The 24,627-nt window shown below is 41.0% G+C and overlaps 1 protein-coding gene, 1 non-coding gene and 1 pseudogene across 23 annotated transcripts in view; 1 reads left to right on the forward strand and 2 right to left on the reverse strand.

Moving 5' to 3' along the window:
- The first annotated feature begins 1,379 nt into the window (after positions 1 to 1,379).
- The window catches only part of KIF1B (kinesin family member 1B), a 151,256-nt gene continuing 128,008 nt past the window's right edge, over positions 1,380 to 24,627 (forward strand). For all 22 annotated transcript variants that reach the window (XM_086344423.1, XM_086344429.1, XM_086344425.1 and 19 more), the window contains exons 1-2: positions 1,380 to 1,656; positions 15,501 to 15,681. In XM_086344423.1, coding sequence (XP_086200549.1) covers positions 15,576 to 15,681 — 106 coding nt within the window. In that variant the 5' untranslated portion in view covers positions 1,380 to 1,656; positions 15,501 to 15,575. The remainder of the gene's footprint in view (positions 1,657 to 15,500; positions 15,682 to 24,627) is intronic.
- On the reverse strand, positions 8,148 to 8,644 carry LOC147356623 (small ribosomal subunit protein uS11 pseudogene; annotated as a pseudogene).
- On the reverse strand, positions 17,036 to 17,141 carry LOC147356624 (U6 spliceosomal RNA). The gene has a single exon (XR_015143900.1). It is a non-coding gene; the product is annotated as a U6 spliceosomal RNA (small nuclear RNA).

The raw sequence follows: 24,627 nt of genomic DNA on the forward strand, positions 1-24,627 counted from the left end.
ATTTTATTTTTTTGACTCTATTTTTAAATATTATTTTTCTTTCTATGCATTCCCCTTTTTCAGACAGCCCTTTCCCCTATACAGACTTTATTACTTAAAAAAATTATTAACTTTACTCCTAGTTTAATGCTATAGTTTTATTGCTTGTATGGGTCAATGTAAGCTATGTCAAATCATTCTGTGGACAGGTGGAGTTTACATTCTATATGAAAGGTTCAATAGCTGTTGGCTGGATGGCGAGTATGAGGAGTTTAGCAGTGGTGCAAATCTTCTGAAACCCTTAGTGTAGAAATTTAATTTTGATGCTTTAGTGTCTCTGCTTATACAGAGGCTTTTTAACATCCAATTCTGTATTGAATTCGGGGGGGGGAGGAATCAGATTTTACTTTAAATTTCTGCTAGTAAATCAAAAAGCATATCATAACCTTGTAAAATAGTGATGCCTGGCATAATTACCCATATTACTGTAGAATTAATATTTTGTTAAGTACTTAATTGTACCTCACGTGAACAGTTGTGTACTTTTCTTTTGACCTGAATCAAAACCTGATTTTTAAAAATCGCTAGCAGAGCGCGTGTGTGCTCTCGGTTTCTGAATTCCAATAACCCTCCTTCAAGGGAATCTCCCAAGGGGGACCTCGGTTGGTTAACTCCGGGGCAATACAAAGCATTTTGTTCTTTACTCACGGCCCTTACTCGGTCTCCCAAGGAGACAAGTTGAATGCCCACTAAGTCATGCTTTTCCATTACTCATTCCGCCTTTTTTCCCAAGGTGGCGTGTGGGAGGTGTTGTGCTCGGGCTCGCTAAGAATAGGCCGGCAAGCTTTCTGCGGGATAGTACACTCATCCTTTTGCGTGTTTCAGCTCCGACTGCGCAGTGTTCGGCGGCTTCAACGTGGTGAGATGTTTTCCAAACAGACAATGACTCCACACTCGGCTGCCTCCCACATTCGTCTCTGCCCCTCCGCAGGCGTCGGGTCCCCACAGTCCCGCCCCGCCCCACTTAGCCTTGCTTTGTCCCCTTACAAGGCGGATCACCGAGTTAGCCCAGCGCGGCTGGCTGCTGCCGACTAACGCCCTTCGGGGGTCACCCGGGAGGGGACTCTCGGCGCCGCCTTTTCCTACCTCGCACCCCCACACACCAGCTCCGGCTTCTGAGCCACCAGGGGGCGCCCAGCCGTCTCCGCCTCTCTCACCGCCTCCCTTCACCGGCTCCCCCTGCGATTGGCCGGTCGCTCGGAGCTCTGCACCCTGATTGGTCGCTGCCTGTGTCAGTCGCGGGCGCCAAGGCGGACCGAGGTGACGCACGGCAGCCGGGCTTCGGGCGGTGTCCTAGGCCGGCGGCAGCAGGCGGAGCTTGGAGAGGACGGACGCTGAGCAGTCTGACGGCGGCGGTCCTGGGAGGTGCCAGCGCGAGGCTGAGCCGCTCTTCGCCGGTCGCCGCGCCCGGGTCTCCTGGACTCCCGCCCTCCGTGGCCCTTGATGCCGGGCTCGCCAGCTGTGTGATGGGGCTGCCGAGCGGCGCCCTGCGGCTCTCGGCGGCCGCTGCTCGCGCTAAGGAACGTCGGTGCCGGGTTCCCCGCGCCCCCGCGCGCCGCGGCCCTTGCTGACCCTGCCCTCCCGCCCGCCTGTCAGTCTGTCCGCAGCGCGGCTGAGGTAAGGCGGGCGGCGGTTGGCGCTGCGGCGCCAGCCTGAGAATGGGACCGCCCGGGGGAGGGGCGGCCAGGCCGGGGGCTGGCGGGGTCCGAGCCGGGGAAGCTCCGGGCCGGGCCGGAGCCGCGAATACTGAGGGCGCTGCCCCAGCGGGGCACCGAGTGGGGCGGGGCGGGGTGGGGGAGTCTCGGTCTCGGGGGTGGGGGACCGTCCCCGGGCCAGCAGCGAGCGCCCGGCTTGGGTCCAGCGGCCTGCCGGGTCCCCCGCAGTGGCCCGCACCAGCTCTCCGCCTCCCCTGAGCCGCCAGGTTCCGGCTGTCTCCGGCGGTCAGCCGAGCCGCCGCTGCCCGTCGGTTACCCGGGCTCTTTGCGCACATTACGGCTCTCTGTGCTCTGTGCTGAAGCCACCCTTCTCATTTACCCCCATCCTCTCTCCTCCGTTAGGGTTGGCATCGAGGCTTCGTCTAGGAATGTGGTTGTGCCCTTTTGCCAGATGAAGGCAGGCGCTGGCATCGCGTGGGAGGGGGGAGCCGCTGTCGCAAGGACTGGAGAGAAGCGCGGTGGGAAGGGAGGGGGCTCGCTGGATGCTGGCCATCGGTGGCGGGGGCTGGTGTGGTCTCGGCGGTCGGCAGCCTGGGATTACTCTGGCAGCCATATTGGGAGGATGATCTGACAAATCCTTTAGGAGCCAAGTCCCGTTGCTGGAAGGCACCGAGTGGCAGCCCTGGCAGCTTTCAGGGTGACTGGCCACACCGAAGCCAAGTTGTGGGGGTTGGGAGGCTACTCCAGCGAGCTAGTTATTGTTCATGCAACACAAAACATTCCGGGCCCTAAAACCAGAATGGAACTCCGAAATCACTTTTTTTCCCTCCTTGGAGAATCGCTAATTGAGCTTCCAAGGCAAAGTGCCTTCAAGATTGCATTCTCTTTGGGGTGAAATGATGCATTTCTGTGTTCATCGTCTATGATCAGGGCTATGGACACAGAGGGATGGTGATGCCTTACTCGTACAAAGGCAGATCTGAGGATTGCTAAGGCCAATTTACCAGGGTGGAGGCCTGGAATTATCAATAGTATATTGCGTCGCCGGATGGATATATTTTCAAAGTAGCTCAATATGCAGAGGTGAAGTCAACTGGAATAGTCTAATGATGGGAGAGGGTTGCAGTAGTATTTTTGAGGACGCAGGTTGTCAGGTTTGTGGAATCTCGAGGTGGCTGAAATTAGATTGTCAACAGATCCCTTGCTGACATATCTCTTTACTGTTCTAGGCAGCTGTTGTGGAGATACTGAACATGTTGCTTTGTGTCTTAAATGGGTCTTTCCCAGCCCCCTGAAAGTGTAGTGGCTGGATTCAAATAGCTCTTAAGAGGTGATATCATGGTGGATATTTTATTTAAAGGCTGGCATTTTGTCAGCTTAGCTTAGTCATAGTAAAATCTTAGCTTGTGTTCTCTAAGAAGTGAGGTGATGCTTTCTAATTAACTTGGTATGGCTTTTGGATTATGAAGCAAGTGAAATGGGTAAGGTACCACTTAAGGATGGAATATGAAGAGTGCACACATGTTAGCGTTGTAAGAAAAAGATCTGGATAGGAGCAACAACTGAATTTAGTGTGAGCCCATAAATCTGTCTTTTCCCACATACTAGGTGTGGACAGGCCCTGGAGAATGGCATGCCCACCTTTTTTGTCCTGTTGCTTTCATTCAGACTCCCTTTCTTAATGAATAAATTCCTGTGACTTAAGTGGAACTACTTAAACATTTTCAGATAAGGTTTTCTAAGAATAGTCTTAACACTTTATTTTTTATTTTTATCATTAAGCTTTTCTTTTGAAACTTGGTTGAAATTTTTAAAAAATGACTTCAACAGAAACTAGTGTTTTTTGCATCTTATTAATAATGAGAGAAATACAGAATGTCTTGTTTTTAAATTCCATGCCCCAATTAAGAAATATTTCTGAGATGTAAGTTTTTATATTTATTTTATTAGTAAGCAAGATCTGAAGAATGGTGGTTAAATGTAGTCTCAGCACGTGGTAAAGTCAGACCGGAATGGGAGTCTGGGAGGCAAGATTTTGTGCAGCTCCACTCTGATGATTGTTTTTCCAAAGTTTATCCAATCAGGTACAACTTCTGAGCAGACTTTCCTTTTCAAGACCAGAGACAAATGCAGTTTTCCTTTTTTCTCTCTTTTCTTTTTCCCACTTTGAATTTGTGCTGGGAATAAACTGCCAAGAGAAGTGCCAACAGAGGCTCTCCAAGGCTGGAGCTTTCAAGCTCACTTCCTGCTATGGTCTTGTCCTGGGTACAGAGTGAAGGACAACAAAGGGCCCCTGCTTTGTTTCTAAGCGCTTCCCAGGGCTCTGAGCACACCAGGTCTTTCTCAGGAGTAAGATAGCCCTTTGGTTTTAAACCCATGTGATATAATTTCACAAGGCTCTAAAGTGAAAGGTATAGCATATCTACTTCATGTTGTTCTCTTTAAAAGGTGGTCTTGCTCAAGCAGATACTGGTGAATTTCTGGAGTTCATGAAAGCATGTGGATAAATACACATTTAGAACTTTTTCATCTAGTAGAAGGTAAATGAAGCAGATGCACCTGTGACAGGAAAAACCTGCAAAGGATGCTTTGGACTTTTGACTTGGGTTTTTTGATGACTGGCCCAGTAATTTGTTTATGCTCACTTTGACAACATTCATTCCCAGTTGAGTGTGTGTAGAGATGTAGTTCTTTACTCCAGGAACTTATGCTTTACCCCGTGTCTGTGGATGTGGTGAGATCAGGTTAACTCCAGCCCCTTTCTGTTTTAGTACATATGGTTTAGTGTATCACTACCCTTGCCATGGCGGTTTCTGTGATTTTCAGTCAGAGCCTCTTCCCTTTCTGTGTTGCAGTGTAATATGTATTATCTAATACTCGGTCGGTGTTTTTGTTTTGCAGTGGTTTGTATATTTGTTATAACTCACAAGATTGTAAATGACTGATTTTAGAATATTTTTTACATTTATTATCAATTGTTTATGCCAAAGTGTATCATTCAATTACACTGTCCTCTACCATTGCTCTGTTTGAAGACATTGGTGTGTGTCTTAGTTCTTCCTTCCATCCGAATTTCTGACATCATTCTGGCAGATGTCCATAACTGTATAAACAACCACCATCACAACAGTAGTGATAGGATAGCTTACTCTGTTGAGCTCTTTCTGTGTGCCAGGCTCTTTTCTAACCACGTTACATGTAGTCACTCAATCTTTGTAACAGCCATATAAAATACATACTGTTATCCCCATTTTATAGGTGAAACTGAGACAGAGGCTAAATGATTCCCCCAAGGTCACTAGAAGTGGTTAGTGTCCACTAGGCTGAACTTCCTTTGTAACTACTCTTAACTGTAGAATTCCTTAACTTCAGCTCAAAGGTAAGGTTCATTCTGTTCCATAACTCTTATTGTGGCCGTATCTTCTAACACGTCATCACCTTCAGGTCTTAAACTCTGGTAACTTAGAGCTCTCACGTTAGTCTCTTGCTATGTGTTCTCCTACCTCAGGTCTCTGGTCCTGTTAGCCCCTTTCAGATTGTACTTCTTCGTCTGCTTTTTCTCCACTGTCATTTCCAGGTGCGTTGCTTCGGCCATTTTCTTACTAGTACTTGGAGCCTTTATTTCTTCACATGCCAGTCTTGAGTCATTCCCGTCATCCGTAGCCTCCCTTTTTAACGGTGTTGTGGAGACCCCTCACACAGTGCTGCGCGTCAGTGCCTCGGCGGGTGTCTGGTCTTGGGTCTCCCTTGAAGCTGTCTCTGGTGTCCGTCAGAGCATTTCTGCTCAGTCCCCTCTCCCGCTCTCCACAGTGGCTTTTCTAAAATCTTGACCATTTTAGTTAGGCCTGCTTACTGCCGCACAGTGAGGCAGTCTCAAGAGAAAGGTTACTCTCTTGACTTCCGCTCACCCCTGGGCTTGTGTTTTGGGTATCATTGCCTTCTTTTCGTTTGGGACTTGCTGTATTGGCTACTTCCCTTTCCATCTTTGCTGTTTCCCCTCAGTTTTCCCCTTGAAAACAGCAGACACAGTCCTACGTTAGGGCCTTTGCTCTGACTCTTTGTGCTACTTGAAACACTTCCCCTGAAATCTGCTTGGCTAATTCCTTCACCTGCTTCAGGTCTTTGCTTAAGCTTAAACCTCACTACCTCAGCAAACCTCTCCTGACCTCATTCATGCATCTGCTTGGCACCCCTTCCCACCACACTTCTGATCCCCCCGACTTTGCTGTAATTTTCCTCCCTCATAGCACTTATCTCACCTCATATTCTGTGTAACCTATTTTAATGTCCCCTCTGCCCTACTAGGGCTTCCCTTGAGGCTCAACTGGTAAAGAATCCACCTGCAATGCGGGAGACCTGGGTTCGATCTCCAGGTTTGGGAAGATCCCCTGGAGAAGGGAATGGCTACCCACTGCGGTATTCTGGCCTGGAGAATTCCATCAACTGTATAGTCCATGGGGCTGCAAGGAGTCAGACATGACTGAGAGACTTTCACTGCCCTACTAGAATGAAAACTTCTCCATGGCAAAGATGTTTGTCTGTTTTGTTCACTGATTTATCCCAGACTCCTGCAACTGCCTGTCATGTTGTAGGCACCCCATGAATAGCTGTTGAATCAAGGATAGAAACATAGAAGACTTTTGTATTAATGAAATGGGATGGGGAGGGGAAGCATTCTCCATTCCTGTTCCCTTCTGGCCATCTCTCTGCCCTCATAGGTTCTGGAAGCAGTGAGGATACTTGCATTTCCAGTTCTTGCCTCCTCATTACTCCCCAGCCCACCGCAGACTGGCTTCCCTGATCCCCCACTTCAACACTGCTGGCGCTCTGATTTCCAGCTCTTTGTTATGATAGCAGGGGGCACGTTTCACGCCTGTGCAGTGCTGGAAGTACTGCTCACTTCACTCCCTCTTTGTCTGCTTCTGTTCTGTGGGGCTGGTTTCAGTCTTCCAGGCCTTGTGCTTTTCTGGCCACTCACATGCCTATCATTTATTCAACACAAATTTTTGTGTAATTTTTAAAGACTTACTTTATTTGTTTTTAAGAACTAGAATTTTGACTACATAACATTTTCAGTGTCAAATAACAGATTAGGCATTACAGGAAAGTTTTATTTAGTTGTAATTTATATCACTTACTGCGTTGAAAAAGGTTTTGAGCAGCTTACCACAATACTGTAGATATGATGAGGCTGTTAAATATGGAGAAACAAAAATCTATATGACAGGAGGAAAAAGTAAATACACAGATTACAGCAGTTTGTCTGTATGTGCACGCATGCTCAGTCGTGTCCGACTCTTTGCAGCCCCGTGGACTGTAGCCCGCCAGGCTTCTCTGTCTGTGGAATTCTCCAGGCAAGAATACTGGAGTGGGTTGCCATATATATAAAGTGTATGATATGTTATTGTAACTTAGTCTTGAAACTTTTGAAAGTCAGACAAAAAGGGAAAAGGAAATTATACAATTTTCATTCTGGTAAAAGAAAGGTAATGGTTTGTCAAGAGCATCTTTTTTCCTGGTAATGAATTCTAAAGAAATTTTAAGAGGAAAACGTTACAGACATCCTGATGCAAAGATATACATACTAAGTGTTTTCAACAGATCTTTTAAGTAAAAGGAAGAAGTGTTCTTCAAAGACCTATTTTAAAAAAGTAATCCACCTGCTTTCCACACTGAGTATACAACATTAAAATATAACTTAAGTCTTTTCTGTGACTAATGTGGTTCTGGTATATAACTTTATGTAAAGATAAGTCTGAGTATCCCAGCAGAACACTCATTATTTAATAACTCTGGTGAGAACCTGGAATACTTGTATTTTGTGTTGTCATCTCATTGAAAACATACCTATTAAACTTTGGGTAGTGGTTTATCATGTGGCAAGACTGACACATTGTTGCCACATGGAGAAGTCTGACCTGCATTCTTGCCCAGCTAAGGAGCTACTTACCAGGCAGGTAGCTGCAAAGGTGTGGTCACAGGCAGATTTCAGAGAGAACCTTGACTCATACCAAATTTGAATTAACCTCTGATTGAAACTTCCATTTCTACATCATAGCCAAGCTGAGTTCATTTTAACCTGGACAGTTACCAGGCGTAGCTGTTGTCATCCACTTTGACAATACAACTTAAGTGGAATATTGGGTTTTGGGTGACAGAGTTCCCAGTGGGTCTGTAAAATAAAAATTATAGGATGTGGTTTTAGTTATTAGATTGAATTAACTTACTAGATAGAGTTTAGTGTTAGCCATCCGAACAGTGAAAAATAAGAAAATAATGAAAAACTTTAATTTAGAATAGTTTATTTTAAGCCATAGGCCATAGGAGCTGTTGTTTCTGGATGGACCTCTTGGATTATGAGAATCAAATCATGTCACCAGTAAAAAGGAAGGTTCTTGATTTCTTCTTCTTCTTCTTTTTTTTTTTTTTACATCAAAGCAATGTATTAACAGAAAGCAATAATTTGAGGAGTCCTGTTCACAGACGGCGACCACGGCAACCCCCCTTCCTGTGGGTGCTGTCGGAAGGGATGGGGGTGACATCGTCAATCCGCCCAATCTTCATCCCTGAGCAGGCGAGGGCTTTGAGCGCTGACTGGGCCCCTGGTCCAGGAGTCTTGGTCCTATTTCCTCCTGTGGCCCGGAGTTTGATGTGGAGGGCAGTGATGCCCGTATCCTTGCATCTCTGGGCTACATCCTGGGCAGCCAACATGGCAGCATATGGAGAGGACTCATCTCAGTCAGCCTTCACCTTCATCCCACCAGTTATATGGCAGATGGTTTCCTTGCCAGAAAGATCGGTGACGTGCACAAAAGTGTTGTTGAAGGATGCAAAGATGTGGCACACACCAAATATATTTTCTCCTTCAGCCGAGGCTGATGACCTGTTCTTCCTTCTTTTCCTTCCCCTTGCTAGGTGCCATTTCTGCGCGTCTTCTCCAGACTCTGCCACCGGAAACAGGTTCTTGATTTCTTAATTGCAGTGACAAGAAGACACGTGTCTAATCTAAAAATTGTTTTATTTTCATAAATGGTTAAAACAGTTGGGTAGCCTAAATGAGCTAGTTTAATCTCATTTGAAACTGAAAATCTGATCTGTCAGGAAACTTCCTGTGCAGTCTGATTCTTGTCATTGGGTTAGAATGCAGAAAGAAGCTTTCCTAACATATGATCCATTTTGAGCTTTTGCAGCCTGGCTCATGGCTGATTTTTATCCATAGAGTCAAAGACCAAGAATAGATATACATGCATACACAAAATACATATACACACAAAAATAAATTCTTAGATTTTGGGGGCCATTTTATCAGTACAGCCTTTTTCAGTGACGTGGAGTATTGGATACTAAAGCCTGCTTGGTCCTCATGGAAAGTATTCAACCAAGAACGCACAACTTCCATAATAACAAGGAAATTTTCATACCTTTCCAAAATAGGCTCATTAGCTGCAGATACTTATTTTGGGGGTATCCACTTATTCTTTTTTATCATTCTTTTTTTTTTTTTTGGGCTGTGTCACTCAGTTCCCTGACCAGGGATTGAACCTGGGTTTCTCGGTAGTGAAAGTGCCCTAATCACTGGACTGCCAGGGAATTCCCTAATTTATTCTTTAAAATGTATTCAATAGAAAAGATATCTTTTAAATAGATTGCTTGTTGATATTCTAAATTTGTGGGAATATAGCAGATTGTATAAATGTTGAATTTAAAAAATTGCATTTCTTGGTTAAATCTATTTTTAGTTGTGAAAAACATACTGAACAAAGTAGCAATGTACGCGAGTTAACTGCTGACTGCAACACAGGGAAGAAAGAAATAAGTAGAAAAATGAGGAATCAACACAACATTTTTAGGGAACAATGAGATAGAAGGTATGACTTTTAGCTTAGAAAGGGGGATGTTAAGGAAGATATGACTTAATGCTTCCTGCCTCATGGTGGCCTTGACCTTGTCCTCAAAAGATATGGACTTGTAATAGGTTGGAAGGGAGATTGAGCTTCTAAGCATTGCATGTTCAGTGTGATAAGGATCTTGGTGAAGAAGGTTTCAAGTTGTACAGTGAAAACTGAGACTGGAGAAAGAGGTTGGATTGTGGAGGCCTATCAATTTTTAGGTTGTTTTCTGAGGCCATGGGAACCAACTGAAGGCTTTTAAGAAGAGGGAATGACATGAATTGACCTCTGTTTAAGGAATATAATCCTGGCTGTTTTCTGTAAAAAAAAAAAAAAGGGGGGTGGGTGGGTATTACAAAACCCAGCCAACCAAAAAACTAAGATTATTTCATTCTTGTTTGTTCATTTTGCTGAAAAGTCAGTTTGAGAATTTGTCTTAGGCTCCCAATAATCCAGAGTGCTTCTGAGGGCACTAGAGAATTGCACAAGATTTAAGCAATGGGGCAAAAATTTAGAAAAATTCAAATGAATTAGATCTAAATGTTTTATTATCCCTCTATTGTTAGTGAACGCTTCTGGAATTTTTGCTCCATTCCACTTTATAATGCTTCTAATCATATGTCATAAGGAAAGAAAACTGGTCAGAGGAACAGTCTAGAACTGAGGCTATTAAGAGATTTAGAGTATGTATGGTTGCCTTTCCTACCTGCCTTTGGCTCTTTAAAACTTGGAAAATGTATTTTAATTTTTATTGTTTTCCTATAACTTCTTAAAAATATTCTGTAATTGTTATTTCTCACTGAAATTTAAACTTGATTTCAGATTTACATAATTGGTAACTTTTTTAAAGGATCAGGAGGTTTTGAAACTAATTCTTTGATGGACATCCATTATAAAAGAGATACTCTTTGTTTGTAGGAAAGTAACAAAGTAACACTTGGCTATAGCCCGCTTAACTGTAGTTTCTTATTTTACTGTATAAAAATTTAACTTACTTGTGAAGACAGTTGCAATTTTACAACAGGACAGTTAAATCAGAAAAGAAAAAATGTGTTTAGGTTCAGGTTGTTTGGGGAAAGTAATTTTAAAACGTACATATCGCTTCCAAAGAAGTTAAGCTATTTTAATTAGGGAGGAGTATGAAATTAATTTTATCCTTTTTCTTTTTCATCAGTCCATCTTTATTTTGAAACAGATTGCTTTTTTATTGATACCATTCCAACATCAATTTGTTGATACACAGTTATTCAGTCACTAAGTCGTGTCCAACTCTTTTCGACCCCATAGACTGTGGCACACCCACTCAACCAAAATGTTTTGACTCCTCTATTCAAGACCATGTGATATATGGGATTAGAAACATGACTAAATTTCTGTCTTGTCCTCAAGGAACTTTAAGCTGTTTTTCTTTATTGCTACAAAACAGCTTATTCTGCTCTAGATAAGGTTAATGAGTTGAGAAGTATTAAGTGGAGAAACATTTGCCTTTGGTTTGCAAGAATTGAAGAATCTATGACGGCTTTAAAAATAGGTAGCATATGAGAAGGTCCTGGAAGAAAATTGGGTTTTGAGAAGAACAGGGGAGGTGGAAGAGTACACTGGGTAAAAGGAGCTTTGGAGCAAAGGCACAGGCGCAGAAAAACGAGATGCTCTCAGAAAACCCTCTCGTGGGTGGTGGTTAAGGAATGTGGATGGAAGGCAGTGTTTTGTGGGCTTGTAAAAATAGGTGGTTTATGTTACAGAACACATTGAATGCCAGTGTGGGGAGTTCAGTCGTTCCTTGATAGGCAGTGGAGAAACTTTGAGGATTTTTAAGTGAAGAAACTTGTGCTTCAGGAGTATAACACTGACAGCTTTGCATAGTGTGGATGGAGTAGATGAAAATGGCAGTAGAGTGTAGTGTGGTGGGGACAGGAGGAAGGAGGAGAAAAAGGGCTTAGGACAGTTAATAGTCTTGGGTGAGATGTATTGAAGGCGTAAGAGCGGTGGTACGATGGTGATGAGAGAGATTTTATAGGTGAAAGCCATGTAACTTGGCGTTGATTAGATGGATAGGGGAAGCAAGCTCTTTAGCCTGTGGGAACAGGAGAATGGTGAGGACACTAAAAGAAATAGAAAAGAGCTGGGGGAGGTGGAAAGATACTTGAGGTTTGGGTGTGTCAAGTTGAATGAAATGCTGGGAGGATAGCTGGGTAGAAGGGTCAAACAACTGATGAAAAGTGTATGTATGGGGACATTCTGTATTAAAGATGTTAGTATTTTGGTTCCTGGTACTTTATATCAAAAGTCAGCAAGGAGATTTCAGCCTTTATTGTTTATAAGTCATTTAGCAGCAGCAGCAGCACTTCGGTAGGCCCTGGGTAGAAAACAAAAGAAGAAAGTTTTTTTTTTTTTTTTTTTTTAATTTAAATATCCACAATATTCATTAATTGTCAATATTTGTCTCTTTTATTACCCCCCGCCCATCATGCTATTTAATTAAAGTTACTGGGTGTCTTGAGCTGTAGAGTTTTCTCTACTCTGGGTTAGGCTGTGATTGTATCTTCTGGGTATTGTTTAAATTGTTTCTTTGCTCCGTGTGTGTCCTGTAAATGAGTCTTGATTCTGTCAGTGTTTTTTTTAAGGGGGTGGGGTAAGAATATGTGCTAGGAGGTTCTGTGTGTCTCCTGTTGGAGTGTATCAGGCGGCGTGGGCCATGTCAGTATCCCACTGTTAGTATTGTTAAGGTTGATGATCCTTTGGTTCAGATTATGTTACCCTAATTCATACAATATAATCTTCCCACATCAATCAGCCTTTCATTTAAGGCTTTTTTTTTTTAGTAGATAGTGATGATGCAGAGAACCTTTTTGTTAGTAGGGGTGGGAAATGGTGACTTTCTATTTCTGTCATTTCTTCTGCATTTATTAGCTGGACTTTTTCCATAGAAAAGAACTTGCTCTCATTGACTATTTGACTATCCTGGAACATACAGGATACAGGGACTGAATGCATGCTCCATTCCTGGTTTTATTTGCAGTTTTCAGAGTAATGAGATTTTTGGAAGTATCGTTATGAACCTCTGAATTTATATATTTAATGTTTTGCAGTCCATATGCAGTGTGCCTGTATGTATGCATGTGTTTTTATGCTCCAGTTATCCCATCTTTGTCCAGTGGGGGCCCCTTTCAGTTGGCAGCTGTGTCTTTTCACCGTGACCCCATTCGTCTTTGATTTCATTCTTATGGTCATACTAAATGTTCCAGAATCATCCTGAAATTTCTTGCCCAGACTTGGAATTTGCCATTTTTTCAAGGAACCTAAGTTTCAAAGAGATTTTGAAGGAATAGGATGTTCACTTTGGGAAGCTATTAAAGAGCATACAAGCTGGAATATAGTCATGTAAAATGATAGCAGTGTTCTCACAGTGCATTTGGGGTTGGTTTTAAGTGCTGTAGGAAATACCAGTGATTCCTGGAATGTTTGGGTCCCATTTGAAAGAGGTAAGACTAGAGCTGGGCCATCAGCTAGAGGAGAAAATGAAGGTTCTTGGGGGAGAAATTGTTAGAACACGTGAAAGAATGTGTGTGGGATAGTAAAGGCGCTTGACCAGCCGCAGAGTACCTTGACTGGTTTTGTAAGCACTGGGGAGTAAGAAAAGTTTCTTGGATTTGGAAGTGAAATTGAAAGTCACTGCAGTAGGGTTAAGCAGTTGCATAAAGTTGGGTTCTCAGCTGGAGGTTTACAACATAATTTTTAGAAAATGAAAAAAACAAAACAAAACAAAACTAGCCATACCTGGGCCCTATCTCAAAATCTGAAGTCTAGGCTCATTTACTTTTCTAAAGATCCTGTGATTGTTTTGTGCAAACCCCTTACCCTCATTTAAAGACATGGATTAAAATTAAAAGCTCAAAGATTAGTTTCTCTATTGCATGTATGCTAGGCATGAGGTAGTAAGGACATGGATTAAGGTTAGGGCAGAGGAAATGAGAGGAGGGAAGGGATAGAAAAATGGAAATTAATGTTTTAAAAGTTTTCATGTAGTATTTCATGAATAATGTTACCACTAATGAAAGGATTCAAAGAGAAGGAAGCAAAGATGACTCCTAGCTTTATAGTATGGGGTCAGATAGAAATGGGAAGATTGGCAGAGATTGCTAGTTTTAAGGAGAAGATAATGGGACACATTGAGTGTTGAGATGCTGTCTGTATATTAAAGTGGACTCTGAGGAGTTAAAGTGTGTTCTGTGTCTTGCTTTTTGTGAATGCTTCATTCACTGTCTTGACAGAGTACTCAGCTACTAACTATAGGTCATGTTATATAGATTGGAAGAGTTAATAATTTTAAGCTTTCATTTAATAAATTTAATTCAAATAAATGATGTACTAAAAAAAGAACGTCTGTTTATTGTAAAATAAAATGTGAAACAGACTGGAAAAAACATCACAGCAAATATAAAAATATTAATATCAATAAATATTATAATCATTTAAAACATAAAAAAGTAAACCAGATAAAGGATAATTCTTACAATTGGGAAATATAATTCATTAGCTCATTCCTTCAACAAACATGTGGTAAACTCTTTCATCAGACACCATTTTAAGGTATCTGATGAAAGAGCTAGCAGACAAGATCTTCGGAGCATTCTGGTGGTGGTGTGAGAGACAGACAACAGACATGTTCCCAAAAAACAAGAAATAAGATAGAGTATTTTTTTTGCCTTTTCCTATGGAAAGCATTAGTTGTACAGCTGGAGGTGAGCATTCTTAACCATTACTTAATTATGTGGAAGAAACTGGTCAGGACCAAAAATTTGGTCTCTGGTAATTGGACCCGTAAGTATTTTTCTTTTATAGTTTTTTCTTTTGTTCAGTTCTTCTTGAAGATGTTTATATAACAGAGTACAGATTGAGATCTGTTGTTTCTTGTGGAAATTACTTATGTGGGTTCTTTTCACTGAATGGTGTTCGTTTTGTTCTGTGGGGAGAAAAACTATTCCTCTAGAAAATGTTCAGTTTTCCCTGTGGCTTCATTCAGTAGTGAAATGTAGTGAATTGATTCTGCCATGGGTCAGAGGATAGGGCTTGGGTCTTTTGGAACTGTCTGTGATTATTGTACGGGATCGTTGTGAGGGCCAAATGAGATACTTAAGAAAGGGGTCATCAAAGTTAAAGGAATTCCTGGATACCTACAGGCAAAGAAGCTAGCTGGAGCTTATCTCTGTCCTTTGCTGTTTAAATATACACCGTGTAACTAGATGTTTCAAACTGAAATTAAAATATAAAAATTCAGTGCATTTCTTTAAAAGCAAGTAATAAGTTGTTTTGCAGATGGGTAGTTTCTTGTGTAGGAACCCTCTTTAGCAGATAAACATTTTTTTCCATATATTATTGGAAATTGATCCAGAAAAACAGAGAGTAAATAAGATGTTTGTTATTTTGCAGTTAATATTTTTTATCATTAAGTCTAGGGACTTTTTAGGTATGGTAAATAGATAATGGAACAGGAAAACAAATTACAGTCTTTAACTTTCTATCTGATAATTTACTGTTGAGAATATAAGGTTTGTGGGGCTTCCCAGATGGCACAGTGCTAAAGAATCTGCCTGCCTGTGTAAGAGAATGCGAGTTCAGTCCCTGGGTTGGGAAGATCCCCTGGAGGAGGAAATGGCAATCCATTCCAGTATTCTCACCTGGAAAATTCCATGGACAGATGAGCCTGGTAGGCTACAGTCCGTGAGATCACAAAGAGTCAGACAAGACTGGTGACTGATTTATTCATGCACACATACAAGATTTATAGGGAAGAAAAGGGATGAGATTTTTAGAAATGGAAACAAATAGTACTAAGATTTAATAGCTCTTCTGCTCAAATTAGCCTTGTTTTCTTTAATTCTGCCTATCTTATATGAACTTTTTTTCTTTTTTAAAGGAAACTTGAACACAACTTCCTGAGAAGATTTGATTCTTTATTTCTGGACTTCGTATATATAACAAGACCGTCAGAATGTCGGGAGCCTCAGTGAAGGTGGCTGTCCGTGTTCGGCCCTTCAATTCTCGAGAGACCAGCAAAGAGTCCAAGTGCATCATTCAGATGCAGGGCAACTCAACCAGTGAGTACATGCTGTGTTCTGTCAGTCCTGTCTCATCTTCCTGTCCTTCCCCCTTTCCTTCTTGCTGTCATCAAAATAAATGAACATGTGGCTAGTAACACTTGGAACTTTGCTGTTCTGAATGTTCCACTGAATGTTTTCCCCTGTGATTTTTGCTGTAGCATATTTAAATATTGGCTGTTTATCTTCTTTACAATTGAGAATTCCCTAGAAAACTGAGTGAATTTAGCTAGTGTTATTAAGTTGAAGTCTTAATGATAGTGAAGGTGTAAGCAGTGATTTTTAGTAAATGATGCTGTGAAATATACCTTATTGAGGGTGCAAGATTGCTTTAACTTCCTTGATTTTCAATAGTACTTGAGCTTACCAAGATGGTCTTAACACTTACACTGCTTCCTTATGATGATTCTTTGAGTTGAACGACAGATATAGCTAAAGCAGATAATAAACTTGTAAATTATTACTAAAAATGATCAGTCCTTGCTTCCTGGTTTGTTTCTCTGAACTATTCCTTAGGTGAAAAATGATGGAAGCTGGAGTTTTTGGTACTTGCATTAGTTACTTGATGTGGGTCTGTAGGCAAACTATTACTTAAATAATGGTAAGTTCTACCATTTTAAAGCCTGTAACTTTGGGATAAAGTAGAATTGTTGTTCTTTCAGACCCAAGTTAATGCTAAATATTTGAGGAAATATGCTTATCTGTTTGTGGGCCAGTGTTCTGTGTAGAGGATTCTCCCAGTGGGAAATAAATCTATATGTTATGTTTGAGGTGTACAATGGGTGCTTTGACATGTTTATACATTTTTAAATGATCAACACTATCTAATTAGCATATCCATCACTTTTCATAGATAGTCACCTTTTATTTTAAGGTAAGAACACTTGAGATCTACTCCTTCAGCAAATTTTACATAAACATCATTAACCATAGTCACCATGATGCACTTTAGGTCTCCAGAACTTTGTACCCTTTGATCAATGTCTCCTTTTCTCCCCCAGCTCCCAGCCATCACTCTCTATTACTGTGTGTTTGCCATATATATGCACACACACACACATACATATTCCCCGTATACAACTTGGAACTTTCTTTTGCTAACACATTTTTCTGAACTTGCTACATAGGACTTGCAACATTCTATTTTTTTGAAAAAGGGTCAAACTTTGGAGTCCAAACTGCTGTACCATTGTTTGTGTTTTACATTTCCTTGTCAGTTGTGCCAGTGATTCTGTGAATTATATATCCTATGAATAATTGTAAAAGAAAGATGCAGAATTTGGTATTATTCTCTAACTAATGTTATATTCTTAAATGTCACTCATCGAGGCTATGTTCTTATTTCTATTTCATTTTAAGAATTAAGTTTTACACAGTATATAACTAAATCCTTGGACAGGGCCTTGCTAGCCTTCTCTATATCATTCTGGTTTTAGTACAGGTGCTGCTGAAATGAGCACATTAAATTCTGGTTATTGAGCCTCTTGTTTCTTTCTGAAAAATGCATTTATTTATAACTTAGTATGGAGGCATTTTTGACTGTTGGTGTTGCCTCTAAATGTCCTGGTATATCACAAGTTCTTTTAAAGGGTGGACATTAGGAAATCCTGGATCAGGAGCCAGAATTGATTCCAGAAAGGTCTACTTTTCTCTGATCCGTTTTGTATACTGACTATCCAGGAGAAATCCCCAGTATCATGGAGATGGAGTTTCATTCATGGTTGGGATGTTGGTACTTTCTTTGTAGAGTTGGAAATCTTATTAAAACTTTTAAGTAGAGAGTGAGTATTAAAAGACCATATCCATGAATGCAAAAGTCATATGATAATAATAAAGGAAAATGCTTACTAGCACAAGTAATAACACTAATGTTTTTCAAGACCATATCCATGAATGCAAAAGTCTTATGATAAAAATAAAGGAAAATGCTTACTAGCACAAGTAATAACACTAATGTTTTTCCTTGATGAGTAATCATTTTAGAATGCCCGCATCTTAAATGGATTATATGTTTCTAGTTTTGTCAAGGTCAAATAGCATTACCTACCGCTACTGCTAAGTCACTTCAGTTGTGTCCGACTCTGTGCGACCCCATAGACGGCAGCCCACCAGGCTCCCCCATCCCTGGGATTCTCCAGGCAAGAACACTGAAGTGGGTTGCCATTTCCTTCTCCAATGCATGAAAGTGAAAAGTGAAAGGGAAGTCGCTCAGTTGTGTCCGACCCTCAGCGACCCCATGGACTGCAGCCTTCCAGGCTCCTCCATCTATGGGATTTTCCAGGCAAGAGTACTAGAGTTGGGTGCCATTGCCTTCTCCGAGCATTACCTAATTTCCCTCCAATTTTGATTTATTTTTGTGAATAGGTAGGACATTCACAGGGTATGAATTTCAAAAAGTATGAAGAGTATACAGTACAATCATTCCTTTTACCCCATCACATAGGCAACCAGTTCCTCTTCCCAGAAGTAACTTCAAGGGGGGATTTCCTTTGAGAGATAGTTTAATTAGTAGCAGGTGTAATAATAACTTTTCTTTCAGTCTTGACTGCATTGTAAACACACGAATAAACTTCATATTTATATCTTGTCAAAATTGGTTTTTTGGTGTAGTTTTTTTTTTTTTTTTTTTTTTTGAGATTTTGGCATGAAAGGATATCCAAAAAAGTTAATAGGTTTTATTTACTAACAAGTATCTACTATATGTGTAATGATATGCTAAGTACTAAACAGATATAAAAAAGCTAATCTATTGACTGTTCAGGAGTATGTAGCAAAATTAAAATTTTCTGTAGTTCTGGATAGTTATGTGAAATGGATTTGGGTCCACTTGATTTTCTTTGCCTTTTTTTTTTTTTGATCATCTAGGTTAAAAACCTAGTTTCAGTTCAGTTCAGTTGCTCAGTCGTGTCCGACTCTTTGTGACCCCATGAATTGCAGCACACCAGGCCTCCCTGTCCATCAGCAACTCCCAGAGTTCACTCAGACTCATGTCCATTGAGTCAGTGATGCCATCCAGTCATCTCATCCTCTGTCGTCCCCTTCTCCTCCTGCCCCTAATCCCTCCCAGCATCAGAGTCTTTTCTAATGAGTCAGCTCTTCACATGAGGTGGCCAAAGTACTGGAGTTTCAGCTTTAGCATCATTCCTTCCAAAGAAATCCCAGTTTACTAATGGCTAATAAGAAAGGTATTAGTCTTCATTGTATCTAAGATATATGGCTGCCTTTTTTACTTTATTATTTTGATGGTATAGACAATAATGTTAGTTTGGGGGAAAAAGGTAAAATTACCCAAATACTGATATTCACTCTGGATGAAAGATTTCAGGTGTTTTCACTGGTAGATTGCAAACTGAAGAAGGAAATAAGATTCCTGGTTGAACATTTTCTAAGGATAGGGCCATAAATTTTGGAGTTTTGTTTACTCGTTCTTGTTTGTTTCCCACAAAGATATCTCCAGAATTATTGAAAATATTTGTCTTTTGATGAAATATGGAAGAATAAATGCTTAGTTTTTATTAAAAGTAATTAATGTGGTTAGAATAGACTTGGAAAAAAAAAAGTAGACCTGGGCATATTCTACTACTCCTATGAAAACCAGCCTTTAGACCAGCTTAAACACCATGCTGAACTACCAATGGTTTTTCCATCATATTTTGTCCACATCCTTTCTAGACAGCAGTCCAAGTGGCTCTGATCTGCCTTGATCTTTCTCTTCCTCTTTAACACATTAAGCATGCATGTGTGCTCAGTCACTCAGTCATGTCCAACTCTTTGCGACCCCATGGAGCCCTGCCAGGCTCCTCTGTCAATGGAATTTTCCTGGCAAGAAATACTGGAGTGGGTTGCCATTCCTACTCCAGAGGATCTTCCCCACCCAGGAATCTAACCTGTGTCTCCTGAGTCTCCTGCATTAGCCAGTGGATTCTTCACCACTGTGCCACCTGGGAATCTCCTGTAACACATTGCCTCTTTGCATTTAAACATTCTCCAGGAGAAATTTGTGACTTTTAAAACAACATTAGTCTCCTGAAACAAAAACCCCTCATTAGCCTTAGAAAAAGTAGTGTTAGTTTTCTAGCTGAATGCTTTGTCATAAGTTTGGGGTAATTTTGGTTCCTCTGAAAGGTGTTTGTTCTTCAAAAGCTAATTCACTAATTGTATCAGAGACATTTTCCTCTAGAATTTTTGGCGTTTTTCAGTTTTCTGCTGTTTTCTTTTTTTTTTCCCCTGCAATTTTATATGGCATTTTCTTAGTAATTTGACTAACACGTAATCCAAATAACTTCTGAGTGAGAGATTTCACGTGAGCCAATTTGTTATATTTAGAAAGTATTAATGGCTTGTTTTTTTAAAAAATTGGGCTTAAGATTGGGAGAGAGCATGGATTTGGAACCTTGAATTGTTGCAAAAAATGAAATGAATTTGCTATAGCCACATGTGTTAGCTGCATTAAAAGACTGCTATGCTGGCAAGCTGGCCTGGACTGTTGCTCACGGGGATTAAAGCTGATTGTTGATGGAATGCAGTGGAATGTTCCTGCCATAAGGTCTCTTATGAAAAAGTAGAAGAGGGTGAAGAGTACTTTAGGGAATGTGCCAGAGTTGAAAACTGAGTAGTGGCAGTTTTATTCAAGCACTTTCTGGTCTCAGAGGGAGTGTTTTCCATGGCACAGATAAAGGTTACTGCCTTGACATTTTGAAGACTAGAGTGCATACAAATAGCTTTGTTTAATAATACCCCGTTATATTCTAAATTTCTCCCACTTCGGAAGCATTTTTTATTGTCTAATTACTTTAAAAAAGGAAAATGGGAGAAAATTAATGCTCTTACTGCTCACATTTATGGTTAGGTTATGTTTGTAAATCTGGAGACTTTGAAACTGCATAAATTCCCCTCTGATCTTTGGCTTTGTTTTTAACCATAATAGTCTGTCTCCAGCCCTTTGGTAATTCCCCTTCATATTTTTATTAATCTTCCTGAGCCTGGGGTCTTTTATTTATTTTTTCCCTAGGCCCAGGTATTAAGGTGGGATAAAAGAAATCTTGGGTTTTTTTTTTTCCCTGCTGATTACTTTCATTGTACATTTTAAAAGGCTTTTTTATTCACACATGTGCATTTCTAAACCACATGCTGCACATCACAACTGGTACAGAGAATGACTTCATGTCCATTAATGAAAATCTGGAATGGGGGAAGGACTGGGACAAAAGGGAGCTTGGAAAGGAAGACTTTTGAAAGGAATTCTTACAAATCTGTATGCTTTTTCTGGCATAAATTAATATAACTGCACGAAAATAAATGGGACTTGCCTGGTAGTCCAGCAGTTAAGACTCCGTGCTGCCAGCACAGGGGGCCCGGGTTTGATTCCTGGCCAAGGAATGAGATCAGCTTGGGTACCAGTGGCACTAAACTTTTTTAAAAATTCTAACATGAAACACTTTTTCTGTGGTCCAGACTTGGCGCTAGGCTCCTCCTCACCACGGGGGACAGCCACACCCTTTCTCTCTGGGTGTGCATCTCTGCCTTGCTTCTTAACTGAACAAACCACTTCTCTGTGTGCTCTCCCACTAGTTGTTGTGGTGTGTCTCTAATAATATACTTTGTACCTGCAAAAAAAAAAAAAGAGAAAGACTTGAGCTATAGCAGTGACCTTTCATTGTGTGTGTTTGGGATGGAGAAATAAAGGTGCCCCTGAAATGGTATTATATTTACTCAGTTGGGGTTGATGGAAACCAGTTTTGCCCTTTAGAATGACTTTTGGAATGGGTTGATAAAGGGAAGGTCCAGGTGCTGCACTGTCTGTTGCGTTCTCACAGTTCTATTTGGTACTCAATGATTTCTCATACGGCAACTTACTAAACTGACATTTTGAAATGTATTCCTGTTTCTTAGGTTTTTCTTATACTGGATAAAGTTTATGGTCTTAAGGAAGGGCATTAGATTGCACCCTCTACTAGATGAGATTAATTTTTCTGTAACTTAGCACATTTTTTTTCTTTTTAACTGGAGAATAATTGCTTTACAATGTTGTGTTGGTTTCTGCCATACATCAGCATGAATCAGCCATAGATATGCATGTCTCTTCCTCCTTGAACCTCCCTTCTACCTCCCCCCTCCACACCGCCCTTCTGAGTTGTCACAGAGCACCGAGTTGAGCTCACTGTGTTATACAGAAACTTTCCACTAGCTAGCTATTTTACCTGATGCTGGGAAAAATTGAGGGCAGGAGGAGAAGGGGATGACAGACGATGGGATGGTTGGATAGCAACACTGACTCAATGACATGCTTTTGAGCAAACTCAGGGAGAGAGTGATGGACAGAGAAGCCTGGCATGCTGCAGTTCATGGGGTCGAAAAGAGTCAGACATAACTTAGTGACTGAACAACAACAACAAATATATATGTTCCAGTCCTACTCTCTCAGTTTGTCCCACCCTCTCCATCCCGCCTGTGTCCATACGTCTGTCTTTATGTCTGTGTCTCTATTCCTGCCCTGCACATAGGTTCATCAGTGCCCTATTTCTAGATTCCATATATATGCATTAATATACAAGACTTGTTTTTCTCTTTCTGACTTACTTCACTCTGTATGGGGCTTTCCCTGGGGCTCATCTGGTAAAGAATCCACCTGCAATGCGGGAGACCTGGGTCCGCTTCCTGGGTTGGAAAGATCCCTTGGAGAAGGGAAAGGCTACCCACTCCAGTATCAGGTGGCAAAGAGTCAGACATGACTGAGCGACTTTCACTTTCTTTTTTCTTTTCACTGCGTATGACAGGCTCTAGGTTTATCCATCTCAGTAGAACTGATTCAGATTTGTTCTTTTTATGTTTTGTTGTTGTTTATTCTCTAAGTTGTGTCTGACTCTTTGCAACCCTATGGACTGTCGCCTGCTAGGTTCCTCAGTTTATGGGCTTTCCCAGGCAAAAATACTGGAGTGTGTTGCCATTCCCTTCTCTAGGGGTTCTTCCCCACCCAGGGATCAAACCTGGGTCTCCTACATTGCAGACAGATTCTTTACTGTCTCAGCCACCAGGGAAGCTTTATGTAGTCAGCAAGAACAAGACCAGGAACTGATTGTGGCTCAGATCAGGAACTCCTTATTGCAAAATTTAGGCTTAAATTGTAGGAAGTAGGGAAAAACACTGGACCATTCAGGTATGACCTAAATCAAATCTCTTATGATTATACAATAGAAGTGACAACTATTTAATTCAAGGGATTAAATCTGATAGAGTGCCTGAAGAACTATGGACGAACGTTCATAACATTGTACAGGAAGTGGTAACCAAAACCATCCCAAAGAAAAAGAAATGCAAGAAGGCAAAATGGTTGTCTGAGGTGGCCTTACACATTGCTCAGGAAAGAAGGGAAGCAAGAAGCAAAGGAGAAAAGGAAAGATATAGCCAATTGAACGCAGAGTTCCAGAGAATAGCAAGGAGAGACAAGGAAGCCCTCTTAAGTGAACAGTGCAAAGGAATAGAGGGAAACAATAGAATGGGAAAGACTAGAGATCTCTTCAAGAAGATTGGACATACCAAGGGAACATTTCATGCAGAGATGGGCACTATAAAGGGCAGAAACAGTAAGGACCTAATAGAAGCCGAAGATATTAAGAAGAGGTGGCAAGAATACACAGAACTGTATTAAAAAGGTCTTAATGACCTGGATAACCACCATGGTGTGGTCACTCACCTAGAGCCAGACATCTTGGAGTGTGAAGTCCAGTGGGCCTTAGGAAGCATTACTACGAACAAAGCTAGTGGAAGAGATGGAATTCCAGCTGAGCTTTTTCAAATTCTAAAAGATGATACCGTTAAAATGCTACACTCACTATGTCAGCAAATTTGGAAGACTCAACAGTGGCCACAGGACTGAAAAAGGTCAGTTTTCATTCCAGTCCCAAAGAAGGGTAATGTTAAAATTGCTGTACAATTGTGCTCATTTCACATGCTAGCAAGGTAATGCTCAAAATCCTTCAAGCTAGGCTTCAACAGTATGTGAACTGAGAAATTCCATATGTACAAGCTGGATTTAGAAAAGGCAGAAGAACCAGAGATCAAATTGCTAACATCTGTTGGATCATAGAAAAAGCAAGGAAATTCCAGAAAAACATCTACTTTTGCTTCATTGACTACATCAAAGCTTTTGACTGTGTGGATCACAACAAACTGTGGAATATTCTTAAAGAGATGGGAATACCAGGCCTCCTTACCTGCCTCCCAAGAAACCTGTGTGCATGTCAAGAAGCAGCAATTAGAACTGGACATGGAACAAGGAACTGATTCAAAATTGGGAAAGGAATTCATCAAGGCTGTATATTGTCACCCTGCTTATTTAATTTCTAGGCAGAGTATATTGTGCAAAATGCTGGGCTGGATGAATCCCAGGCTGGAATCAAGATTGATGGGAGAAATATCGACAACCTCAGATATGCAGATGATACCACCCTAATGGCAGAAATCGAAGAGGAACTGAAGAGCCTCTTAATGAAGGTGAAAGAGAAGAGTGAAAAAGCTGGCTGGAAACTCAACATTTAAAAAAATAAGATCGTGGCATCCAGTGCTATCACTTCATGCCAAATAGATGGAGAAAAAGTGGAAACAGTGGTAGATTTTATTTTCTTTGGCTCCAAAAATCACTGGATAGTGACTGCATCCACGAAATTAAAAGATGCTTATTGTAATTCAACTATTCTTCAATAAAGTATATATATTATGGGGAAAAAAGGTACTTGCTCCTTGGAAGAAAAGCTATGACAAGCCTAGACATTGTATTAAAAAACAGAGACATCACTTTGCTAACAAAGGTCCATATAGTCAAAGCTGTGGTTTTTCCAGTAGTCATGTACTAATGTGTAAGTTGGACCAGAAAGAAGGCTGAGTGCTGAAGAATTGATGCTTTTGAACTGTAGTGCTGGAGAAGACTCTTGAGAGTCTCTTGGACAG

Source organism: Bos grunniens, chromosome 16, assembly GCF_055505025.1.
Source record: "Bos grunniens cultivar Pamir isolate PY7600 chromosome 16, Bosgru_T2T1.0, whole genome shotgun sequence".
Lineage (NCBI taxonomy): Eukaryota > Metazoa > Chordata > Mammalia > Artiodactyla > Bovidae > Bos > Bos grunniens.